General features: G+C 38.3%; 2 protein-coding genes across 2 annotated transcripts; both read right to left on the bottom strand.

The window, feature by feature from the left end:
- Positions 1–9,618: 9,618 nt before the first annotated feature.
- LOC131220105 (disease resistance protein SUMM2-like) lies at positions 9,619–11,016 on the bottom strand. Its single transcript, XM_058215075.1, has one exon. The coding sequence runs from the start codon at positions 11,014–11,016 to the stop codon at positions 9,619–9,621; it is 1,398 nt and encodes a 465-aa protein (XP_058071058.1).
- Positions 11,017–11,031: 15 nt separating this feature from the next.
- Positions 11,032–26,680, bottom strand: LOC131220104 (uncharacterized). The gene is made up of 5 exons (XM_058215074.1): positions 25,455–26,680; positions 23,943–24,011; positions 21,019–21,515; positions 11,566–11,807; positions 11,032–11,457 (listed from the first exon to the last, which is right to left on the bottom strand). The coding sequence occupies exons 1-5, from the start codon at positions 26,678–26,680 to the stop codon at positions 11,032–11,034; spliced, it is 2,460 nt and encodes an 819-aa protein (XP_058071057.1).
- Positions 26,681–26,712: the final 32 nt, after the last annotated feature.

The raw sequence follows: 26,712 nt of genomic DNA, 5'->3' as shown, positions 1-26,712 counted from the left end.
GTAAAACATATGTAGTGGACTACTGACATAGGGATGGGTGTGATGAGGTTGATCATCGTCTTCCTCAAGGATAACTACTCCGAATTCATGGAGCTTCTTTGAAATCCTTATAGAGATTCCTCAAATTCACGAGGAAAAAAAAAAGAAATAATAGAAATAAATTCTAATAAATGCAAAATTTCATTGATAGATAATAAAAAAAACAAATTTACAACCATTTAAATAGTGATGCCAAACCTTGGAAGAAGTTTCAGAATCAAACTCCAACTTAAACTCACTAAAATTCGTAACTTACTATAAATAGTAAATTTACTATTTATTGTAAGTGTCCTATTTGGCTTAACCACTTTATTCTCTTAATCTTTCTAAGTACTTTTCATGTTGGACACAACTCCTAAAGCTCAAATAATGAAGATTTATAATCAAACTAAAACTTTCTACAAATAGTAAAAACAAAAATAAAATGAATTTCGACCGTCGATCTGATGGAATCTCGTAAATTCTACGTGGGAAACCTAGCAACACAGGTTGGTTGGCTAAAGTAGCTTCGCTTACCTCAAAATCACATATGGTACGTCGAGTAACTCATTCCGATTTGTGAGATATGCTTGTTGTAAGGTTCTGATGGTTCAGATCACCTCTGCCTCTAATCGGGCCTTCTCTAGTCGACATGGAAGTCTCTGCGACCCGCTCTACATCAACTATCCCATCTACAACCCATGTTAGAGGAAGCACAGATAAATAAATTTTCCATGGTGCCCACCATGATGTTTGTGTGTGACATCCATCCATTAGTGATGCAGGAGAGGACATGAGGTCGAGATCTGAAGTAGGCCACAATGAATACCTACCATTCAAACTTTCCTGGGCCCATCGTGATGTTTGTGTGCCCTCCAACTCGTTAATAAGGTGATTACCAAAGGATGAAGGAAAAAAATGCTTATGTAATACCCTAGCATGAGTATCCATTTTGTTCTGTTAGGTTTCGTGGTGATGCACTTAAGTTTTGAATTTACTTTATTTTAAGCTGATGTCCAAAATAGGAGCTGGTGGAAATAATTGACGGAGTGGATATAACAAATACTTGATGGTTGACCCCACAAAGCTTCTAATTGACTGGCTCACTACAACATGTTTAAAATTTTTACATTCCAAGTACCAATGCGTTAAATTATAGAGAAATTGGCTGTCCGGGAGGATTTCCATGTGGGTCCTATCTTGCATCATGAGTGCCATCCAATCCGTTCATTAGATAGAAAGTTTCATATTAGAGCTACCCTACAAATTCCAGCCTAATACTTAAGTTAGGTGTGCCACACAAAAGGGAACATTAGCGGGAGATTAACACCTACCATAAAAGCATCCAAATGGAACGTGTAGTCCTTCATGGGATGTATATGCCATCCATCCCATTGATGGGGTGTGATCCATCAGCATGAAAGGACATCGAAACTCAATTCATTCCAAACCTCATGTGGGCCAAATTCCATGAAAATATTCAGTTTGGGTGTTATAGTGCAATGCTTCCTGTAGTTCGTTCTACCTGAGTTTTGGATTAGGATAATTATGGAGATGTATGATGAGTATGCTGTGATGATGGTGCCTCGCTGTGAATAGATCTTTCTTCTTGAAATGATGGTGACTATGATAAATCAGAGATCCATTTACCCGTCTATCACCCAGATATTGTATATATAAATCTAATATCCATTTACCCATCGATCACACATATAATGTATATATTTGGCAATATTTAGGTCTGTCTATGGGCTGCATTTGCCCATAGCATTTTCAGGCCAAGCGTGGCTTGTACTGTTGTATTAGGTTGGAGGGTTGGGCTCAGGCTTAAAGCTCTGGCCCTTTCTCAACTGGGCTGGGCTTGGATAGTATACAGAAGCCCATTGTCTCCCCTCTTAAACACCTTAGTGGGCTCTGTAAAAAAAGTTAAGGGTGGGTATCGCTCTCCCAACTATTTTCTTCATATGGCCCACCTGAACCACAAACTGGGATTTATTTGGGCCCTACCAATAAAATGGGGTGATGCACCAAGTGATCGGGCTGGACCATTTAAACATCATGGTGGGGCACACTTCAGCTGGCCTCACCTTAAGACCTCTGTCTCTACAAACGCCAAACCTTCGGCTTGGGCTCAAGAACATCAAAGACATTACGAGGCCTGGCTCGAAGTGGACAATTTTGGCACTTCACGGGGCTGCACTAGGCTTGGACAAAGTTTGGCCTGGCCCTAATCTGTCCATTGACACCACTAGCAATATCTGACCCGAAGATTGGCCCGGCCCTAAACTGGCCTGTTGACACCCCTAGACCCGTTTACAACCCTACTCTTATCTATTTATTAAGAAATAAATGCTATGGGAGTCTGTGGGTCTACGCAATCAAATACCCTAACCCAACAAGATTCAAACAAACATCATGAAATCTAAATAAAGATATCTCACGCCTCCCAAATAGAGTGTTTTGTGATCTGTTTCAAGCAAACAACTTGAATGTGATCACTTGTGTATTCAATCCACATTATACAAACAATGAGTAGTAGTTCAAACAAAATAAACCATGAACATATGAAACTCAAAAAAAGATAATAAAAAACAAAGAACCAAGCAAGGTGCTAAATCCTTCCAGTTGATGAGCTGAAACACATGCTGTAAAGATGGACAACCGCCAAGCTGCCTGCAAACCTACATTCCACGGAGGAAAGGAAAAGCAAATGTAAGATAAAATCATGCAACAATTACATTGGTTTTACGTAAATTGCCACTCCAATGACTTCTCATTGCTTAGCCCAACTTTACCATGAATGTCAGAATCATTGGTAAATCTTCTATCACGTGGGCCACACAATGTATGGGCCTGGACTGATTGAACTATAAGGTGGAAAACTTGTGTTTATATCCCATGGAGAATTAATGCTTATACACAATTATACAAAATCAAAGATAAACTCAAATATCCTGATATCATCAAAGATATCATATATAATTTTTTTCAACTCTGTATTTAAAAGACCATTGGCTATAATGTTGTGATAGTCCCATGGCAACAATTTTGGGAATGCACCATATGATTTGTGTGATGGCTATACACATAGCAGCTTATTGCAAACCATTAATGAGTCCGATGAATAGTCATTTTGAGTATCTTACATTAATTTGATAGTGTCGTTGGAGGTAGTTTTCAATCTTTGTTCTTGCACAAACGATCTCTCAACATTTTACTAGTAGCAGATTGAAGGATTCACTACTATGGTGAAACTCTTGAAACCCTTTCAATCTGTCAGTAACGATCTTGTACACAACTCATTAGTCTTAAACACTCGACCTCAAGTGGAGCTTGGATTTATGCTTGTCGTATGAAATTGCTTGTTTCCCACCCAAAATATTACTACTAAATAAAAAAGGATTTACAATGTAGAATGCCAGAAAGGAGAGAAAAATGAAGAATAAAATATCCATAATAGAACATTAAAAAGAAAAGAGCGGAAGGAATTCCTATTTTATTCAATTAGAGTTATTAGGCTCTTGTTTTTTTTCAATTCGTTAATTGAAGGCATGAATTAGCCAATTTTATCTTCCAAGTTATTTTAGTTTAGTCGGTATCCAATTTGTGTGATGGGCAAAAGTTTTCAATTTTAGTCAGTGATGTAGAAAAGAAAGGAAATGTGTATTTACCTCACTTTGTAAAGAGAAGAATATAAAACAAGTATTAACAACATGCCAAAGCCTTCGCATTTAATAACTGAACCGAAAAGATAACAAAACGAGCTACAACGACTCTAAATACCTAAGAAGAAAAGCAGATGTAGAGTTATAGAGTAAACATTGAATGAATTACAAGAAAATTCTGATAGAAAAAGATCCAGTGAATGATTATATTATCCTCTCCAGAAATGAAAATATCGAATGAGAAATTAGACCTGCCCATCAATGTATAGATTACTAGATAGCTAGGTTTCTCACATGGGGGCACTATGGTTCAAAATACTTAATTGTTGATCTGAGGGCCCACCATGGATAGGGAGTGCCGTGAAAATCTCCAATAGGAAAATTCCAATGCTTCAATAGGTGGGCACTTTCCTCATCAAATGTGGATGGATGGTCTACTTTATTCTCTTAACCATATATTTGAATTAAAGAGGTATAATCTTTCAATATTGGAGACTTCTTGGACAACCTCCATTTTTGTTGGGCCCATCAAATCAACAATTTAGATTATTGAATGATGGGTCTATATGTATGGAGCTCTTGACCATTTACTCTTCACCATCATTGATTTTGTATGATATTTTAGGTGTGACATAGAGCCCTTGCTATCATAGTTTCAATTGAGGAACATAAATTCCATTCATATAGTGGCTATGTGCATATGCATTGTCACTAATAATTGCCTCCATGAAAGGAAGTGCTAGTGTTCTGGGGCCTTAGAAGTCTTCCAATTTATCAGTATAAGATGTATAAAGCTGAATATAATTTCGGGGTGCCAACGTTCCTAGCCTTAGAATTCTTCCAATCTATTAGGATAAGAAGATGTATAAAGATAAATATATGAAATCCACTCCAACCATTATATGTCACTCCAGAAGTTAGTCAGGAGCTCTAAAATCAGGCCCACATGTGATTCAAGTGTGCGAACTTAGCCAATCGCAGATGCTCATCTCAGCTACCCCGAAGTCAATCACGCAGGCCCAAAGCATATCCTCGAGGATCTGATTGACCCTCTCGGTCTGGCCATCGGTTTGCGGATTGTTCACTCCCCAAGTATAGGGTTGTGATGTAGTAATAAACTCGGTGAGACCGAGGTCGAATCCCAAGGAACTGAAACTTATACGTAATATGAAATTAAGTAGAAATAGAACTAGACTAAGATGAAATCTAAATCGATTGAATTTGAGGAATAATTGTAAAATATTAATCTAAAACTTAAGGAATTCAGAGGAAGGAAACTAGGGATTCAGAGGATCCACTTGTAGAGATCAGGGAGATCTTATGCCTGCATCAAAAACTCAACTGGACTTAAGAGTCTATCTTCATTCAGTTGAAGGGTCTAACCATAAAAATCACGACTGAACTTCCTTTGATATAGTTTTCAAGAGATGAAAGTTATATAAATTAGAATGGATTCCATCACCAAACCATGCCCAGGAGACAAAGTAAACAACAGAATTAAACTAATTAACAACCAATCAACATGATATGAAGGTTAGGAAGGGTACCGTCATCCGACCATGCCCAGGAGATGATGTGAACAACAGGGCTTCCTGACGTCATAAACATAAAAAGGAAATGAACATGCTCAAAGCTATCACAGACCCATTGTAATTTTAGTCACAATAGACCATTAAAAACTAAAAAATATTCCCTTAATTAAACTAAAATCAACTTCAGTTCAGTCTAAATAAAAGGCACAAGCAAAAAGTTCTCTCATCATGCTACAAGCTTCACCTCTTAGCCCTAGCTAAGAGGTTTAGCCTAACATGATTAGGCTATCCTCAAATATCATAAAGAAATTAAACAGAAAACTAAGAAAACAAAACTCTGTAGAAACTACTTCACGTCCAGGCTTCTCTGCTCCACGCTCAGCACAAAATTGAATGTCTTTCTCTCTTTTTCTTTTCCTTTTATAAAGCAAGGAGTCGGTGGCAGCTTGCATGTGTAACTCTTACGCACAACAGAAAACGGTGCGAAAGTTTTACGCACTGTAATAGAACGTGTGTAACAGAGCTTACGCTGGTTGTTTGGTGGGACCCATTCCTGACGATCATCAAGAAATCCAGTCCATTCATTGGATTGCCCTTGAAAATTCAGTAAAACTGGATGATTTCTAGACTGAATTTGGTGTGTCCCACCTGCCTTGTTCATTGTACCATCAGTCTCTGTTTGGACGAATGGAGACTGATCTCTGCGGTTTCTTAAAATGAGTTACCTAGGTTAGGGAGAGAGAACCCGTGGGCTCCTAATGGACGGTCCAGATTAGACCTATGGGCCCTGATGGGTGAGGGGTGGGCCCCACTGCATGAAACCGGCGTCTGATTGTGAAACAGAGTCGCCGCAAGTTGCTGTCATGTTTGTGGAGCTCACGATCGATGTCAGGTGGAAAATCCACGCCGTCCATTGAGATCTACTTGAAAAATGATTTGGATATGGTCGTTTTTGGATTGAATTCTGTGTGGCCCATGAGATTATCTACTCCGCCGTCCATCTTGTGTTTGAACGGTAATCTGCCTGTCCGTACGTTCATGGGTCGAAAAGGACACCTAGGTGAGGGTTACGTCTACCCAAGAGATTCAATGGATGGTCTGGATCATCCATTTGGATGATGAGTGGGCCCTACTACTAAAAAATGGACGGACAACGTCCGTCCGCTATTCCTTCCCAAGAAGAAGATGGGGCAGCCAGTCTTTGACCGGGCTGACCGTCCAGTGCACGCCTCAAGTGCAGGTGCGGTCCACTATGATATTCTCAAGAAATCCGTACCGTCCATCCTTTTCCCCATCTAATTTAAGATGTTAAGTCCGAAATTGAAGCGTATCCAGAGCTTAGGTGGGCCCCAAATCAAGGGTTTATGGGCTGATCTGTCTGTTGGGACACTTGCACAGGGATTGAACGGATGAAATTCGACGTGTACGGTTAATTTATGGTCCTCAGGCGATGTATGAATTTTTGAGCTGAACAAATGGTGGGAACCCTGTGATCTTGCATTCTGGATGTCTTTCGGGCCACTTGAGCTTCGCCGATTTTCTTGGATCCCTAGCGTGCAAATCTGTCGAACTTGGTCTCCTGGGGTCCGTCCCATGCTTTGGTGAATTCTAATGGAAATAGTTTAGAGGGTGAGTGTTGCCATGTACACTGAATCCAATCATGTGGTCCACCTGAATCATGAATGGAGCTGATTTTTAAGTATGGGGCCTAGTGACGGATCTGGTTGTTGGGATGGATTCACATAAACATCACAATGGGACCCACCCATGCTGCCCACCCCTTCGGCATCACTTGTCCCGATTGAGAAATATAAGGGAAGGTATTCTATTGATAATTACTTAGATTGGTGAGATAGCTTACTGAAGACCTTTTTTCCAAAGGTACAAGATTGTAAATTCTATAATAAGTAGGTAGTTTATCATAAAATTCTCTTAACGAAACTATAATATACTCCTTTCTACTTTAATTAATAAACTAATAACTGAATTTCAATCCTACAGCACATCCAAATGCAGACTGGGAAAAGGCCAGAAATCAGGTACACTTATAAAACAATACTAGCACTTCAAAAAAGTATTGTTTTAGTAGATTAGAGGATGAGTATCTTTAAATTAAAGGAGGAGATAAATAAAGAAAGAAGAGAGAAGTTGATTACGCTAATATTCACTGCAGGTGTCACTTGAGGAGCCTGTGTAATGAGAAAAAAAGAAGATAAATAAATAAAATATAAGCTTTTAGATGGGGAAAAATGATAATGAAACTACATACAAATTGACCATTGCAAGGTTCTAATATGTAAGAATAAAAACGGAGCTCATGCTTCAACTGTTGTGACCGTTGGTATGAAGGAGCCCACAACGGATCATGATTGGTGAGAAATACAACATTCTGTGCATGGATCCGAAGGATAGAATTTAGGGCATGGTCCATTAAGACTAGAACTCATTATATCAAATGACTTCCATCACTTACATGTGGGTAGACCAGGGCTTGAAAATTTTCTTAACAGAAGAATTCTAATTAATTAATGAAAAAAAACAAGAAACTGTCAAAATTCAACTGAAAAAAGGAGCTGGAATATTTATTTCATGGCTTATCAACAACAGGACACATCAGATGGATGATATTTAATTCTATGCTATCAAACCATAGCCCCATATGCACAACCTAAAAGGTAATGACATGCATTATATGGCAAATATCCTTAGTGTATCACACAATAATAGAGTCCTTATTTTATATAAGTGGGAGTGATGGCAAAGTTATCCAAACCATTGGTCTGTTGGGTCCTTTAAATTTTCTCATGTTGGAAGATCTGGGCCATCAATTAATGTTGGCTTTTTTTCATTTATGTAGATAATTGATGACTTCACCTTCTATTTAATAGCCACAAAATTCAAAATCTGGAAATTTCATATAAAGATGACATTCATGAGACAGTCCTTCGAAGTAGGCCGTTACAGACCAATGGTTTGGATCGCGCTGATGCATGGGCAGATCCATAAGGGAGCGGATTAGGTGCAGCCCTGCCTCACCCAACACGGTGCAGCTCTGATGCATGGGCAGATCCGCCCCCAAACGTAGAAAACGAAAACACAAATGAATGATGCATGTCTTCCGTGTCAAGAGTGGCGATTGATCATAAAAACTTCTTTTCGGCCATAAAAGTTTTTTGATTAAGATGAAATTTGTTTTTTATCTTCATCCAAGGCTATGCGAACTTATCAACAGGTTGGATGAGAAATAAACATTATGGTGGGCATTCAATCATCAGTGTTTCTTATGGTGTGGTTCACTTGATATTTGGATCTTCTTCATATTTGTCTTAACATACTAGAATGAGCTGGAAAAACAGTTGGATGGCGTGGATATACAATGCATAATTCAAGGTGGGCCCTACAGTCAGGGTTGCACCTAATCCGCCCCCAAATGTAGAAACCGAAAACACAAGTGAATGATGCATGTCTTCCGTGTCATCTTACCTCTCTTTCTACCAGATGAATAAGGGGTTGAATGCGGGCTTTAAGGCTCTCGTCTTCCCACTCCACCTCCTCTAACCATTCTTTGGTTGATTCAATTCTCTTTAGGTTTGGAGCGCTGTGGGGTCCCATTTGAATCTTCTTGAAATTCTGACACAACCGCACCTCAAGATATTCTAAAGAAGGCCAATCGAAAAGTACGCCAACTCCTTGGTAGAAGCTTGTTAGCTGAGGAATATTGATGCCCACTTTTAAAACCTTCCTGAGGCCATCATAATGTTATTTTGAAATTCAACCGGTTCAAAAGTTAAAAAAGACATTAAAGAAGGGAAAACACAAATACAGCTTGATCTAAAACTTTTGTGTCCTTTAGAATTTTTTAACGGTGGTGTCACTCTCCCCACTATTTTCTCTAGTGGGGTGCACTAGATCTTTGGATGTGACTCGTTCTTTGAATCTTACCCTAAAATGATCTCTCCAGATGGATGGATGGCGTGGATACAAAACACACATCTTGGTGGGGGCTGCGGAACTTGGTGACATCATTTCAGTAGCAGGTTCTAACATGCCAGTAGCCAATCCGCACCCCCACACTCTGCTCTACTGTGTACGCGTATGAGCTTTGTGAGAAATTCTACCCGTCCATCCGTTTTTTGAGTTCATTTCAAGACACGAAGCCAAAAATGAACCATTTTCAAAGCTCAAGTGGGCCGAAAATGTGATAATAGAACCTCCATGGTTGAAATATTCGTGGGCCACAGAAGTTTTGAATCATGCTAATATTTGTGATTTCAGTTCATCCCAGTAGGAATGAATTTATTAACGGTATGGATGGCATGTAAACATCACTGTCGAACCCAAGTAGGTTTCAACGGTAGGAATTCCCCTGACCACATTTTCCTTTAGTACGGCCCGCTTCAGTTTTAGATACGGTTCATTTTTGACACATGTCCTGAAATGAACTCATGAATAAGGGGTTGAATGCGGGTTTTAAGGCTCTCGTCTTCCCAATCCACATCCTCCAACCATTCTTTGCTTGAATAGATTGCCTTTAGGTTTGGAGCGCTATGAGGTCCCATTTGAATCTTCTTGAAATTCTGACAGCTCGGCACATCAAGATATTCTAAGGAAGGCCAATCGAAAAGTACCCCAACTCCTTGGTAGAAGCTTATTAGTTGTGGTAACCCCTCTAATTGTAAAACTCGTAACCTCGGAAGCATGCCTTGATCCACCACTTCATCATCTGCCTCCTTTGCTATTATCACCTCCATTCCCTTGCAATAGGAGATATCGAGATATTTGAGTTGCAAGAGACCCTGGGCGACACTCAACGAAAAGAGATTCTGGAAACCATGACATTCTTGAATGTGCAATGTTTGAAGGTTGGGGAACATTCTTACATGTGGAAGTGAGTGAGGGAGACACATCAGTTCTGATTGCCTTGATCCTGCTGATGACGATAATGATGCAATTGTGCTCTCTTCTACTTCCACCCCTATTAATTTCTCCATCTTCTCACAGGACTCAATGCCAAGCAACTTTAATTGTTGAAGTCTTTGTGCCAGAGCAGGTGAGATGAGATATCTCAGTTTCTTGCAATCTTCAACGGTTAGGTACTCTAAATGGTGGAGGCTACCAAGAGGAGGTACAGCCCCCTTCCAAATACTTGTCAGTTCTGGTAGATCATTCAATTTGAGTTTCCTTAATTTTGAAAGTAGAGCATATTCTTTTGAGGTCCCCTGGAAGTGAAAGACTTCCACTAACTCATCGCAATGACTTACTTTCAATTTCTCCAGACTCTGAGGCAGATCAGATGGCTTGATATTGATTAATTTATTACAACGGAATATTTTTAACTTTCTCAGGTTTTGGAGGGAACCGGCTGGAAGTGGGCCCCGGCAGAATGACTTTAGATTTATTAACTCATCTAGCGTCAGCTCCTTCAAATGCTTGAATACATTCCATGGAGTCTCTTCTTCTTCCGCACTTACAAAATATTCCATTTCACCACATTCTTTGATAATGAGGATCTCTAAATTGTTGAAACTTAGTTCATGTGATTGCATGAGATTCTCAGTACCCCCACAGCTCACTAATTCTAGCTCGTTTGTTCTCTTAAACAACACCTCAACCCAATTTCCAATTGAACATGGTAAATTCTCAATTTTTATACTCCTTGCTGATTTGCTGTCTGTGTAATCTCTACCCACACATATATGGAATTTCTTCAGGTTTTTCCATGGACCAGGGATGTCCTGAGACAAGCATTCAACATTTTCCACATGGATGTATAAAACGGTTAGCCGAGACAAGGATGTCATCTCGGCTAAGCTTGCTTATCTTGCATCCCCATTTCCCATAACTTCCCACTTGCCAAAGCTATTTCCCATTCGCAGTTCCTCTAACTGAGTCATCCTTGATATGAAATTTGATGCTATCGTTTCAAGAGAATTCGTTTTCATCAAATCCAAGAGCTTTAGATTCTGTAACTCACCCATTTTTTCTGTCAGTTCACAGATGCCAGTTTTTTGTAAGCAAAGTATTTCTAGCTTCTTCAATCCACCAATTAGAGTTACATCTTTTAACTGAGGACATCTATCCAACCATAGCGTCCGAAGGTTTTTTAGGCCCTCCACTGATGGGAGCAACATTGAGATATCAATGCCACTTATATCCAAAACTTTAAGGGAATTCATCCCTTGAAAGAAATCATCGGGAATCTCTTTCAATGAATGATTCTCAAACAAAAACAAGGTTAGGAGCTGAGGACATTCAATTCAATCCAGAAGTTTATTAATTTCATTGTATACAAATGAAATCCTCTTACATTCCTGCACATTTCCAATCTCTGGCCACTCTTTCAAACCTACTTTAGCTTTTACCAAAAACCCATGCTCAGCTCTTAATGCTATTGATAAGGCGACATCTCGAACAACATCATGCAGTTTTACAGAGTTTGATATATCTCCTTCCAGCAACAAGCATGAAGCCTTAAATTTGTCGAACAACATATGAACTCTACATGATGCTTCCTCCAACATATTAACATCCTTGAAGAGACCTTCGCCAATTCCATATTTTGTCATCTCATCCTCATCAACAGAATAACCTTCTGGAAATAAACAACAAAATCATAGTTTCAATTGAGGAACATAAATTCCATTCATACAGTGGCTATGTGCATATGCATTGTCAGTAATAATTGGCTCCATGAAAAGAAGTGCTAGTGTTCCCGGCCTTAGAAGTCTTCCAATTTATCAGTATAAGATGTATAAAGCTGAATATAATTTCGGGGTGCCAACGTTCCTAGCCTTAGAATTCTTCCAATCTATTAGGATAAGAAGATGTATAAAGATAAATATATGAAATCCACTCCAACCATTATATGTCACTCCAGAAGTTAGTCAGGAGCTCTAAAATCAGGCCCACATGTGATTCAAGTGGGCCACACTAATGGAAATAGTTTAGAGGGTGAGTGTTGCCATGTACACTGATTCCAATCATGTGGTCCACCTGAATCATGAATGGAGCTGATTTTTAAGTATGGGGCCTAGTGATGGATCTGGTTGTTGGGATGGATTTCACATAAACATTACAATGGGACCCACCCATGCTGCCCACCCCTTCGCCATCACTTGTCCCGATTGAGAAATATAAGGGAAGGTATTCTATTGATAATTACTTAGACTGGTGAGATAGCTTACTGAAGACCTTTTTTCCAAAGGTACAAGATTGTAAATTCTATAATAAGTAGGTAGTTTATCATAAAATTCTCTTAACGAAACTATAATATACTCCTTTCTACTTTAATTAATAAACTAATAACTGAATTTCAATCCTACAGCACATCCAAATGCAGACTGGGAAAAGGCCAGAAATCAGGTACACTTATAAAACAATACTAGCACTTCAAAAAAGTATTGTTTTAGTAGATTAGAGGATGAGTATCTTTAAATTAAAGGAGGAGATAAATAAAGAAAAAAGAGGGAAGTTGATTACACTAATATTCACTGCAGTTGTCATTTGAGGAGCCTGTGTAAAGAGAAAAAAGAAAAGAAAAAGAAAGATAAATAAATAAAATATAAGGTTTTAGATGGGAAAAAATTTGATAATGAAACTACATACAAATTGACCATTACAAGGTTCTAATACGTAAGAATACAAACAGAGCTCAAGCTTCAAGTGTTGTGACCGTTGGTATGAAGGAGCCCACAACGGATCATGGTTGGTGAGAAATACAACATCATTTTGTGCATGGATCCGATGGATAGAATTTGGGGCATGGTCTATATAGATTAGTACTCATTATATCAAATGACTTCTATCACATAAATGTGGGTGGACTAGGGCTTGAAAATCTTCTCTGCCTCACCCAACACAGTGCAGCCCTGACTGTGGGGCCCATGCACCTTGATGTATGTATTTTATATGCTCTCTATTTATCCATTTTTCCAGCTCATTTTAGGGTATGAACCAGAAAATGAAGCAGATCCAGATCTCAAGTGGATCACACTAAGAAAGAGTGGTGATTGATGATAAAAACTTCTTTTGGGCTATAAAACTTTTTGATCAAGCTGAATTTTATTTTATTTTTCTTCATCGAAGTCTGTGTGATCTTATCAAATGGTTGGATGAGAAATAAACATTATGGTGGCCATTCAATAATCAGTGTTTCCTATGGTGTGGTCCACTTGATATTTGGATCTGCTTCATATTTGGGTTCCTAAAATAGAATGATCTGGAAAAACGGTTGGATGGCGTGGATATACAATGCATAATTCAAGGTGGGCCCTACAGTCAGGGTTGCACCTAATCCGCCCCCAAATGTAGAAACCGAAAACACAAGTGAATGATGCATGTCTTCCGTGTCATTTTACCTCTCATTCTACCAGATGAATAAGGGGTTGAATGCGGGTTTTAAGGCTCTCGTCTTCCCAATCCACATCCTCCAACCATTCTTTGCTTGAATAGATTGCCTTTAGGTTTGGAGCGCTATGAGGTCCCATTTGAATCTTCTTGAAATTCTGACAATTCTGATCAATATTAAAATTTTATTTTATTCATATTTCAATACCTGCTGCACTTCGAGTCTCTAATATCCTTTTGGTGGGTAAATCTTTCCGTCAACAATTTAAGTCCTCAAGATATTGTGCGATAGCATTCTCTCATCATCTAAACAATAGCGACAAGGATGTTAATGCATCAAAATGTACATTTAAGAATTTACATTTGTGAATTCTTGTTAAATTCCTGAAAATTGATTCTTAGTAAAGATAGAACTTTTATATTTTGAACTTAGATATATAATAAATACATTTTTTTAGTGTTTTATATTTACCATACCTTTTTTAGTTTCCTCCCATATTTCATTTGTTGGAGTGGGTTTACACTGTTACAAATAGTTGAGGCACAATGAGTAAAAAAATATACATTATAAGAACATTTTATAATATTTGTTAAATGTAAATAATTCTAAAAAAATAATAGTGATCTCTTTATTTAGCTAAATGAAACCAATGCCATTATATCCGCACTCTAGTGGCTTGCGCATTTCTCACAATTTCTATGTAAATGTTTATATATATATATATATATATATATATATATATATATATATATATATATATATATATATATATATTGATTCATTCTCTAATCAAGCTTGTCGAGTCGCGAGAGAAGGATGAAGAGAGAGAGAGAGAGAGAGAGAGAGAGAGAGAGAGAGAGAGAGAGAGAGAGTTAAGTTAATGTGAATCCTCTCCCTTGCCAAACACAATGTTTAGACGTAATTCACCTTTTTTGTTAACTTGATTAACATACATGTGCAATTCACTTTTACCGATTTAATTATAGTGATAGACAAAGGGTATATTAACCATTAAACACAATTCACAATTGCTTTACGAAATGCAATATGTTTTTCATAAATAAAATTAATTACCTTTGAAAGATTTATATGGCTATCATAACTCATTTTTGAGTTATCTCATAGGTATAAGTCTATACCATACGAAGCTTTTATAATGCAAAATCATAAGAAAAACATGAGGTGATAGGTAGGTCACACATAAAGCATCCTTTCACTTCATTGCAAAATTCCTTTATCTCTATCATCAATTCACAATGACATCTTATGACAATATCATTTCAAAAAAGCTAAGAAAAATCATTTAATTTTAATTAGCCTTTTTAAAAAATCACATTAAAGATAGGACTCAACTACATTGAACTCAGTCTCCCATATGTATGGCACTGCACGTACAGTTTCCTACACATGCACTTTGATTCATTTCTTATACAGGCATCTTCTTTGTCGCACGTGCTCATGTTATTAGCAAACAAGTTATAGGATTTGGGGCACATGTATGAAATCAGAACTGTCCAACTATAAGGACTTATCATGAAGGGGCCATTGATAAAAATGGAGCTAGTTTTCACATCTCAGCCATTCAATCAGAGGCTTGTTGAGTGAAGAAAACAAATGGTTTAGGAAAATAGTCACCCAAACACTCCATTTCTAGTACATTGTTTCCTTGAAAATATTTCATCAAAGGGTAAGAAACTTTGAATTGTTTGATTACTAAGAAAAAATGGCCCATATAGGGGTGGGGAGCAGATTAGGTGTCACCCGGGTAACACATTAGTGAGTGTTTCATTGACTTTGCGGCCCAACACATCACACCTTTCATGGGGCCCACAATTTAGAAGGGTTAGATTGATGAGTATATTTGTCCCATTTACTATGCGTATGTGTATGAGCATGGCAGGTCATATTCTCTTAAGAGTATCAATATCTCTCTCATGCGCACTATCTATCAGCCGCAATACGGTGGACACTGCAAATAGGCTTCCCAATCATGTTTGAATAATAATAAAAGATCTGTGGTCGTCCACTTGATGGGACCCAACGGGCAATAAATCAGAGATAGACATAAGTTCACACAAAAGGCAAAACTCCATTTATCGGATGATCAGGACCATCTAAATACCCATGTTCCCCTGTACGGGATGTACTGTATGAGAAGATCCACTAGATGTATAGAATGATTCTACATACACATGATGGGTGGGCCACACACATCTCGAATGCATGATAATATAATTACCATAAACGCATGTAACATTACTGATTGATTCAACTTCTTCTCTCCGCTGGCTGTTTTGTACGGTGATGTATCTCTCTTTCCTGGCTGTGAGAGTGATGAGATTTTGTGAATAGATCTTTCTAGTTGAGATGATGGTGACTGTGATAAATCAGATATCCATTTACCCGTCTATCACACATATTGTATATATTTGGCAATATCTAGGGCTGTCAATAGCCGCATTAGCCTCTGCCTTGGGATGGGCTTGAGTTGAGAGTATCAGGCCCGCAGACTGGGTTCAGGCTTGAAACCCAAGCCCATTTCTTTAGTGGGCCAGGCTTGGACTTAGCCATCCAAAAGCCCATCAGCCCAGCCCAGCCTGTTTACATTTTTTATAAAAAAAAAAAAAATCCAAAATTGTCCCTCCTCAAATTTCTCCCTTTTCCCTCATTTAAAACCATATTGTGAGATACGCCCGATCTAAGGTCCGATGGTCCGGATCACTTCTGTCATCGACCAGACCTTTTCTGATCCATCTTGGCCATGAAACTGTCCGCGGCCTGCTCTACATCAATTATGGTGGGGCACACTTCAGCTGGCCTCACCTTAAGACCTCTGTCTCTACACACACCAACCCTTGGGCTTGGGCTCAAGAACATCAAAGACATTACGAGCCGGGCTCGAACTGGACAATTTTGGCTCTTCATGGGCCTGCACTAGGCTTGGATAAAGTTTGGCCTGACCCTAATCTGTCCATTGACACCCCTAGCAATATCTGACCTGAAGATTGGCCCGGCCCTAACTGGCCTGTTGACACCCCTAGACCCATTTACAACCCTGCCCCTTCTACTCATTATAAAGAAATAAATGCTATGAGAGTCCGTGGGACTACACAATCAAATTCCCTAGGCCAACAAGATTCAAACAAACATCATGAAATCTAAATTAAGCCAAGCCAAGTATCTCACACCTCCTAGACAAAGTGTTTTGTGATCTGTTTCAAGCAAACATCTCGAATGTGATCACTTGTGTATTCAATCCACTTCTTACAAACAATGAGTAGAAGTAGTTTAAACAAAATAAACCATGAACATATGAAATTCATAAAGATAAATAAAAAAAAAAAAACAAATAACTAAGCAAGGTGCTAAATCTTTCCAGTTGAGGAGCTGAAACACATGCTGTAAAGATGGACAGCCACCAAGCTTCTTGCAAACCTACATTCCACAGAGGAGAAGAAAAGCAAATGTAAGACAAAAACATGCAGTAATTGCATTGGTTTTATGTAAATTGGCACTCCAATGATTTCCCCTTGCTTGTTGCTTATCCCAACTTCACCATTTATGTCACAATCATTGAGAAATCTTTTATCAGGTGGGCCACACAATGTATGCGCCTAGACAGTGATTGAACTATAAGGTGGAAAACTTGTGTTTATATCCCATGGAGAATTAATGTTTATACACAACTATACAAAATCAAAGATATAGTCAAAATGAATTTAAACATATCATAATCCTGGCATTCTAGTTTCCTCAATATTGTTGGCTGTTGAATGTGAACAGACAATCTTTTTTTTTTTTCCTTTTTTTTTTTTTGAACTCTGTATTTGCAGGCCATTGGCTATAATGTTGTGATAGTCCATGGCAACAATTTTGGGAATGCACTTGATTTGTTTGATGGCTATACACAGAGCGGCTTATTGCAAACCATTAATGAGTCCGATGAATAGTCATTTTGAGTATCTTACATTAATTTGATAGTGTCGTTGGAGGTAGTTTTCAATCTTTGTTTTAGCAATCTCATAACATTTTACTAGTGCAGCTATTATGTAGCAGATTGAAGGATTAACTACTATGCTGAAACTCGCAAAACCCTTTTAAATCTGTCACTAACGACTCTGTACATAACTCATTAGTTTGAAATACTTTCAAATTCGAGTAGAGCTTGGATTTAAGCTTGTAGTAAGGAATTTCTTGTTTTTCACCCAAAATATACTAGTACACAAAAAGAAGGTGAGCACTTTGGTGCCTTAAGTGGTTCACATTGAAGTGTGTAGAATGGGAGTGATCTAATGCATGGGTAGTGCGGACTCGTGCCGTTCACTGTGTTATCTTTGGACTTTTCTTTTTCTTTTTTATTTGCTTCTTGAATTAAGGAAATAGCCAATTTTATCTTCCAAACTATTTTAGTTTAGTCAGTATCCAATTTGTGTGATGGCCAATTTTCAAATTCAGTAAGTAATGTAGAAAAGTAAGGAAATATATTATTTACCTCAGAAGAAAGACAAGTATTAACAACATGCCAAAGCCTTCACATTTGATAACTGAACTGAAAAGATCACAAACCAGCTACAACAACTCTACATACCTAAGAGGAAAAACATATGTAGAGTTATAGAGTAAACATTGAATGAATTACAAGAAAATTTAAATAGAGAAAGATCCATTAAATGACTATATTATCCCCTCTATTAAGGAAAATATCAAATGAGAACTTAGACCTGCCCATCAATGTATAGTTTACTAGATTGCTAGGTTATGGAAATGGGGAGCACTATGGTTCAGGATACCTAGCTGTTTATTTGAGGGTCCACCATGGATAGGGAGTGCCCTGAAACTCTCCAATTGGAAAATTCTAATGCTGGAATAGCTGGGCACTTTCTCATCAAATGTGGATGGATGGTCTACTTCATTCTCTTAACCATCTATTTGAATTAAAGAGGTATAATCTTTCAATATTGGAGACTTCTTGGACAACCTCCAATTTTGTTGGGCCCATCAAATCAATAATTTAGATTATTGAATGATGGGTCTATATGAACGGAGCTCTCCACCATTTACTCTTCACAATCATTGATTTTGTATGATATTTCAAGTGTGACATAGAGGCCTTGCTATCTGGATTGTTTCAATTGAGGGACATAAATTCCATTCATACAGTGGCCATATGCATATGCATTGTCAGTAATATTTTCCACCATGAAAGGAAGTGCTAATGTTCCAGACCTTAGAAGTCTTCCAATCTATTAGTATAAGATGTATAAAGCTTAATATAATTTAAGGCGCCAATGTTCCAGGCTCAGAATTATCTATTAGTATAAGAAGATGTATAAAGACAATTATATGAAATCCACTCCAACCATTAGATAATGCAAATGTTCGAGACACAATATGGATGAAGCATGTATGGATGAAGCAAGTCTCAGTGTATGGATGTTGACTACATTAGTGAAGCACAATGCTCAACTCAAGATATGTCAAGCCTCAACATTGTCTTGCAAGAACGACTTCGAAAGAATAGACATGTTTACAAGTCAAGACTCGAGAATGTTCTACTGAATTTACAAGTTACAAGTAAAGTTCAAGATTGCGTAATTGAAGCTTTTAAGAAAAAGCTACATCAAGATTTCAAGCTTCACTTTCTTTAAAGGATACATATCTTAAGGGTTTAATATCCTTACTTCACTAGTAAGATATGTTTGACCTTAGGTTGACCTTTAGAGTAGGTCGTTTCGGATACATAATGCAAATGTTTTATATTTGGGAATCTGGTTTGCTCTAAGACTAGTCTTGGATCTTTCTCGACTAGTCCTAGTACTACTTCAACTTGTCTAAGATTTTCCTGGACCATTCGTGAGTTCGTTGCAAAAATTCAAAATTGTTTGTTAAGCTTCGACCAGTCCTGGAGTCTGTTCAACCAGTCGTATGAACGGTGTCGACTATTCCTTCGACCAGTCGTGAACCTACGACTCAAACTATAGCAATGTATTTTTCTTGGCTTCGACTAGTCGTGATCAACCTAAGACCAGTCGAAGGTGTCCTTCGACCAGTCGTAGACTACTTACGACCAGTCATGAAACTTCCTTATCTTATCGCGCTCAAATTTTTAAATATCCGTTGGTTCTAAGGCCAGTCGTAGCAATCTCTAAACCAGTCGAAGATACGATTTGTTCACCTATAAATAGAGTACGAATCTCTTAATATTAATAACGACTCAAGCAATTTTAATATTTAATATTCTTTTTCTTTAGCTTTTTAAATTGATTTTATTTTTTGTATTCCAATCTGATCTGAAAAGAGGAAGTGTTAGTTTCCTTTTTTTGGAATCAAAATCAATTAAAGCTACCCCATTTTGGTTTAATTTAAAATCTATTAGAACCTAGAACCATTATAAAGTGAGTATTGGACATTGAACTTTGACATTCAAATCTGGTTCTTCTGGGCTGCTACAATGAAGGAGAAAGTCAGTATTTTACATTATGTAGTTTACATTCTTTTGGTTTTTTTTGAGATTGAGCCAGAAAAATCTCATTATGTTGGTTATCTAAGGAGAGCCAGAAAACTCAGAAAGTGTGGGTTTTTAGATTGTGTAAGCCCCAGTTAAAAACACAATTGTGAAGGTTTTAGGTGAACCTGTGAAACCTATTTTTATAGTAAACGCTAATATCCCCTGTGTGAGGATATTAGGAGTGAAGTAGTTGTGTAGCTGTTTTTTAACAGTTGGTGAACACACAGGCGAACCACTATAATTCCTTGTGTATTGTGGTTTGAATGTTTGCTTAATTTTCTATCATTTATCATTCAAGTTGTGGAATGTATGTGTGGATGTGAATGTTGTAATTTTTACATTTCAAGCACGGTGGGGAATGTTGTAATAACTTAAATTTAAATTCCTACAATTTATTTCGATTCTTTGCTATTTATTTATTCCTCTTTAGTTTGAGTTTTTGATACAAAGAACGTCCTAGAAATAAGGTTGTCCTGCTATAAACCCTTGGTTTTTATGGTGCATGGTTGTCCTTAGAACAACATTTGTATCAACCTCTCAAGACTTGAATTTTGAGGTTGCTTTACATTTTTGTACTGTGATTTGTTTAAAGTGTTATCTTTCCTTTATTCATTTAAATTCCACTATTAAAGATTTAATTTGGCATGCAATCACTTGCGCACTATCATCGGATGAATTCAAAAGAATTATATCCTATGATATATGTTGTCGGTTTTTCTTATTGTATGAATGGTGAGAGTTTGTGAAAGACAAGAGGGTATAGTGATTCCTTTATAGATGTTGTGGGTTTTTCTTATAATATGAATGATGGGTATTTGTGAAATGCAGGAGAGTGTGGGGTCCCCTTTTTATTGTATAAATAGTGGGACCACATGGATCGTGAATATATCACTATTGTTAGCTGTTCTAACCCCGATAAATCTAAAGTCCTTAACCTTGGAAGCATGCCTTGATCCACCACTTCATCGTCTGCCTCCTTTGCTATTATCACCTCCATTCCCTTGCAATCGATGATAGAGAGACATTCGAGTTGCAAGAGACCTTGGGCGACACTCAATGAAAAGAGATTCTGAAGGCCATTACATTTAGAAATGTGCAATGTTTGAAGGTTGGGGAACATTCTTCCATGTGGAAGTGAGTGAGGGAGACACGTCAGTTCTGATTGACTTGACCCTGATGATGACAATAATGATGCACTTGTGCTCTCTTCAACTTCTACCCCTATCAATGTCTCCATCTTCTCGCACTCCCAAATGTGAAGCAACTTTAATTGCTGAAGTCTTTCTGCCAGCGCAAGCGAGAGGAGATATCTCAGTCTCTTGCAATGTACGACTCTTACCTCCTCTAGATGGTGGAGGCTACCAAGAGGAGGAACGGACCCCTTCCAAATACTCGTCAGTTCTGGTAGACCAGACAAATCGAGTTTCTTTAATGCCTGTAACACCCTGTACTTTTCAGTACACGAGTGTTATTATGGAAACATAACTTAGTGTAAACATAGATCTAGCCTACTTAAATGTTCAACCTCATGCTAACATGGATCCAACCATCTAGTACAATTGTTATCCATAGGTTGATCCTTTCATCCATTGAATTCCAAGTAGGACCATCACATCATTTGAAAACTTCATTTCTAGGACCTCGATTTCCTCGATAAGTAGAATGAACCGTCCATCATCAATAACAAACCCCTAATCATCAAACCCGTCGTTCATCAGGCCACAATAACTATTATTTTATAATCCACATTGAACACTATAAGTAAACCAGATGATCAGCTACAAATTCTAACTCAGATCAAACTAGAAAACTCTACTATCGTTTGTCGATATTCAAGCCATCCAACTATTAGATCGCCTAACATCATTGTTTAAAATCCCTAATTTTGTACTATAGGTACTCCTGAATGAATGCAATCGTCATGGAATTGGTGGCATAGATCACTAAATACATCTATGGTTAGACTACCATCACTCAATGTAAAGATCCAATACTAACCATCTATATTAAATGACCTAATCACTAAATCCACCACTAACTAAACCTTTGTATGAAAAGATCTAATCGTCAGAACTTCGAGGATCGTCAAATGATACCCATTTAGGCACATAAACTAAGCATTATGGCCACTTTGACGTTATATCCGCCTCATGATCTCCACCCTCCTACGACTTCTGGAAGCTTCTCTGGAGTAGATCCTGACCGTCTGTGTTAGGGCGGTTGAAAATCTCATAAGGAATGATGAGATTTTGATGAGTTAGAGCCACATCTCGCACCGACTCCGTTTTAAGACAACTATCATCAACGCCATCTACACCCACCATTGAATGGACCGTACAAGCCTGTTGGACCCCATTTGGACCTTTTGAATGTCCCAGATCATTAAATCACCCGTCCAACATAAAAATGCCATGATCAGGGACCCATCTTCCCCGTTCGGCCAGGAAAAATCGCATCCTATGGTAATGATCATTTCTTTGATCTGAAACGTCCATCATGTGGCCCACCCCATATTATATCCATCAGAAGTTTGTTCTGGGGCCCATGCACAAGATCAGATGTTAGGGAAGCTTTTGATGATGATTGCTCTCAGATGCTTTCTGATAATCTATACACTAACCACCGTATTTAACTGTAAAAATGTCTAGAAATGGTATGACTATAAATAGTCGTGTAGTTAGGGCAGATCCCAAGGCAGAGAGAGATAGAATAGTAAGAGAGAAAGAGAGTGGGAGAGTTCGAACGCCGTTTGAGCGAATTGCTGGTTCGGTAGCAACTTGACTCGGCCCGTGTCATTCAAATATCGTAAAGAGAACAAAGTGAGGGAAGTAAGATTGAGAGAGAGGAAGAAGTTGGTGAGAAAGATAGAAGTAGGGAGGAAAGTGATTGTGAGGAAGGAACATGGCTGCCGCTGGAATAAGTTTCTAGCCGGCCGTTTGAAATCTCTCGACAGAAGAAGGGAGAGAGTGAGTAGTAGCTGTTGGATTCGGTTTCCAGTTGTTGCTTGACTTGACCAGATAAATCAAGTCCCAAACCCACTTGCCGTCCATTTGCATCATCCACGGGTGAAACCGATCATTCCAAACCTCTTTTTAGCATTCGAATAGCTTCTGATCAGGTAACCACGCCTACCCTCCCTCTTTTCCTTTTAGATTTCAGCCGCTCATCCATTTGGGTTCTCAGTCAACTCAACTCGGTCATGATTTGAGTGACTCAGCTCCACACTCCAGGGTAAAAACCCTGATCTGCCATCATGGCCATGTTCAGTTTGTCCAAAGCTAGAACCTACACTTCGAGTCGAGCGATGGTTACCACAACCAGCTAGTGGATGGCCGTCTGACTCAAGTCACTAATGAGTCAATGACTCAGGTTCGGCAGGGAGGAAAACTCTAACTCAGCTAGGCTTGATTAGCAGTTCATTACTGCAAGTTTAAGGCCCAGTCCAGGGCGATCTAGAATTACCCTGTTGGGGGCTGAATCAACTGGTCTTCCTACTGAATCAACCCTGCACTCAGCAATGGATTGACTCGGCCAATCTCCTGGTTGACTCCATATTGGAAATATCTGGAGCGGATCTGGAAAACATTTGATCCAAAGGATCATTAGCCTAAACGCATGATTAGTAGATCTCTTGAAATTTCTTCACTAGTCGTTAGTTGCAGACCCCAACTGAGTCAACTCGGTCATGAGTCACCGAAATCTTGAAATGCCTTATCCAAGTACTGTTTGCAAACTGGTATCCTTGAGAGATACTCTCCTTCAGTCAACCTCAAATCAGGTAAGTGAAAGAAACCTCAAATTTATCTAATCCATACCTAAGCTAGAATAGAATTTGATTTACATTTCCTTGAATCAAAACTCATCAGACTCACCTCACAAGGAAGTACAAATTAAGAAGAGCATTCACTCCATCCACTTCAGGAGAGGGATATCCCACACGGCTTCAACATTTCATGGAATTCTAAAGTAGTTGTATAAAGATATTTTAATTGTGTATATATTAATTTTGCTTCCTTTAATCTTGAATTGACATTGATAATCATGTGGGATTATTTTGAATCTTTTTGTTTTAATCCATCTTATAAGAATTGTATTATGCACATTATGCCACATTTGAAATTGCTTACGTACATGTATCCTTCTATTATTTGCACTAAGAGGTAATGGATCTTGTTCCCATGATGAGGTTGCTCCATTAACTCAATATATATGCTAGTTTATTTTTAAATTGAAGTTAATGAAGTATTAGAATATTGCAAATAATAACTTGGTTCCTTAGTTTCTCATTTGGATGTGGTGAACATGAGTTATTTCATTAACTTCTATCACTCAAGTCCAATGATTAATAATTATGTGACTAGGACTTAGGATTGCATTCTTTATGCTATCCTAGAAATTTCTCAATTTTATACATAGTTTCATTAGTGGAGAAAAGAATCGCGATGCTTGTATTCCTTCTATCTCATAAGATGTACAAAGAATCTCTTTTCTTAATATGTGTAGCAATCCTATTACTATCTTGATATGTTTGAAATGTCATGTTTGGGCCCTCTTTTGGACCTTGGGAAAGTAAATGAATTTATATTGAACTCATATTTGAATATTAGAGATCCTATTAAAGGACTACAAGCCTTGATCATGCTTATGAGAGTAATCTTGTTAATCATATGGAATGTGCATGAGTATCATGGTACATGACATTCACGCATGACATATGAGCTTTTTCGAGTGCTCAATGTAAGTCACACTCTGATTGAATTCCTGAAGGCTCTATCACTTCAGTTAAACTCACAAAGCATGTGCATTTGTGCCACTTTGGGCGCTCTTTCTTTACATGAGGCTTTTCCAGGATTATACACTCCTCGGGTGTACCCTGTGTATTTTTCTAGGAGGTATCCTTGGGCACACTCAATTGCATGGCTTTTTCCAGGTAGATAATTTACCGCGGGCAGTCTGCATGGTCTTTTTCGGGTGGCTAGTTCTCTTTGGGCGTACTTACAAGTATTTTTCCGGGTGACTAGTTCGCCTTGGGCGACTCCTTATTTTGACAGCTAGATGTGCATCCCCAAATCTGTGACTTGTACATACATTCATACACCCATACATTCATTTATAATTTCATGATTAGTCTCCTTGTAATTTGAATATGTTGATTTAAACTGTTTTGGAATGATATGATATGCATGAATCCTAGCGAGAAGTTCCCACTGAGTTTTCACTCACCCTATCGTACAGTTGCACCAAATAGACACAGGTATGATAGAGGAAGACGACGCCTATGATGGAATTCCAAGGATGGTTGAGTAGGAGTTCGGCAAGGAGAGCCTTCATACCGATGTAGTTTAGTCGTTGGAGTTCAAATGATATCTTAAGATTTTACTTACTGTCGTATCTTAGACTTTAAGTATTGTTTGAGCTGTAATAATATTTCCCCTACTATGTGAAGATCTTTTAATAGTTGAAGTCTTTCTGCCAGAGCAGGTGAGACGAGATATCTCAGTCTCCTACAATATCTGACACTTACGAACTCTAGATGGTGGTGGCTACCAAGAGGAGGTATGGCCCCCTTCCAGATACTTGTCAGTTCTGGTAGATCATACAATTTGAGTTTCCTTAATTTTGAAAGCAGAGCATCTTCTTTTGAGGTCCCTTGGAAGTGAAAGACTTCCACCAACTCATGGCAGTGACTTACATCGAGTTCCTCCATACTCTGGAGCAGATCAGATGGCATAATATTGATTAATTTATTACAACGAGATATGTTGAGCTTTCTCAGGTTTTGGAGGGAACCGGCTGGAAGTGGGCCCCGGCAGAACGTCTTTAGATTCATTAACTCTTCTAGTGACAACTTATTCAGATGCTCGAATACATTTCGAGGAGGCTCTTCTCCTTCTTCCACACTTAACAAATGTTCCATTTCACCACATTCTTTGATAAGGAGGATCTTTAAGCTATTGAAACTTAGTTCATGTGACATCATGAGATTGTAAAGACCCTTACAATGCACTAATTCTAGCTCGTTGGTTCTGTTAAATAGCACCTCAACCCACTTTGCATTTGGACATGGTGAATTCTCAATTTTTATACTCCTTGCTGCTTTGCTGTCTGTGTAATCTCTACCCACACATATGCGGAATTTCTTCAGGTTTTTCCATGGACCAGGGATGTTCTGAGACAAGCATTCGACATTTTCCACATGGATGTATAAAACAGTTAGCCGAGACAAGGATGCCACCTCAGCTAAGCTAGCTTGTCTTGCATCTCCATTTCCCATAACCTCCCACTTGCTAAAGCTAATTCCCATTCGCAGTTCCTCTAACTGAGTCATCCTTGATATGACATTTGGTGCTATCATTTCAAGAGAATCCGTTTCCATCAAATCCAACAGCTTTAGATTGTGTAACTCACCCATTTTTTCTGTCAGTTCACAGATGCCAGTTTCTTGTAAGCAAAGTATTTCTAGATTCTTCAATCCACCAATTAGAGTTACGTCTTTTAACTGAGGACATCTATCCAACCACAACGTCCGAAGATTTTTCAGGCCCTCCACTGATGGGGGCAACATTGAGATATCAATGCCACATATATCCAAAACTTTAAGGGAATTCATCCCTTGAAAGAAATCATCGGGAATCTCTTTCA

The sequence above is a fragment of the Magnolia sinica genome, chromosome 12 (assembly GCF_029962835.1).
Source record: "Magnolia sinica isolate HGM2019 chromosome 12, MsV1, whole genome shotgun sequence".
NCBI classification, from domain to species: Eukaryota; Viridiplantae; Streptophyta; class Magnoliopsida; order Magnoliales; family Magnoliaceae; genus Magnolia; species Magnolia sinica.
Note: the sequence above shows the minus strand (reverse complement) of the source record. Positions and strands in the feature narration are given on the sequence as shown.

What these genes read in the sequence shown, in the direction of transcription:
- LOC131220105 (XM_058215075.1), bottom strand. Translation starts at nt 11,016, where the DNA reads ATGACATCCTTGTCTCGGCTAACCGTTTTATACATCCATGTGGAAAAT.
- LOC131220104 (XM_058215074.1), bottom strand. Translation starts at nt 26,680, where the DNA reads ATGAATTCCCTTAAAGTTTTGGATATATGTGGCATTGATATCTCAATG. An exon ending in AATTTGTACTTCCTTGTGAG is followed by an intron (nt 21,516 to 23,942) that starts GTGAGTCTGATG and finishes TGAAAAGTACAG; the next exon opens with GGTGTTACAGGCATTAAAGA. An exon ending in CGATGAAGTGGTGGATCAAG is followed by an intron (nt 11,808 to 21,018) that starts GCATGCTTCCAA and finishes GTTTATTTCCAG; the next exon opens with AAGGTTATTCTGTTGATGAG.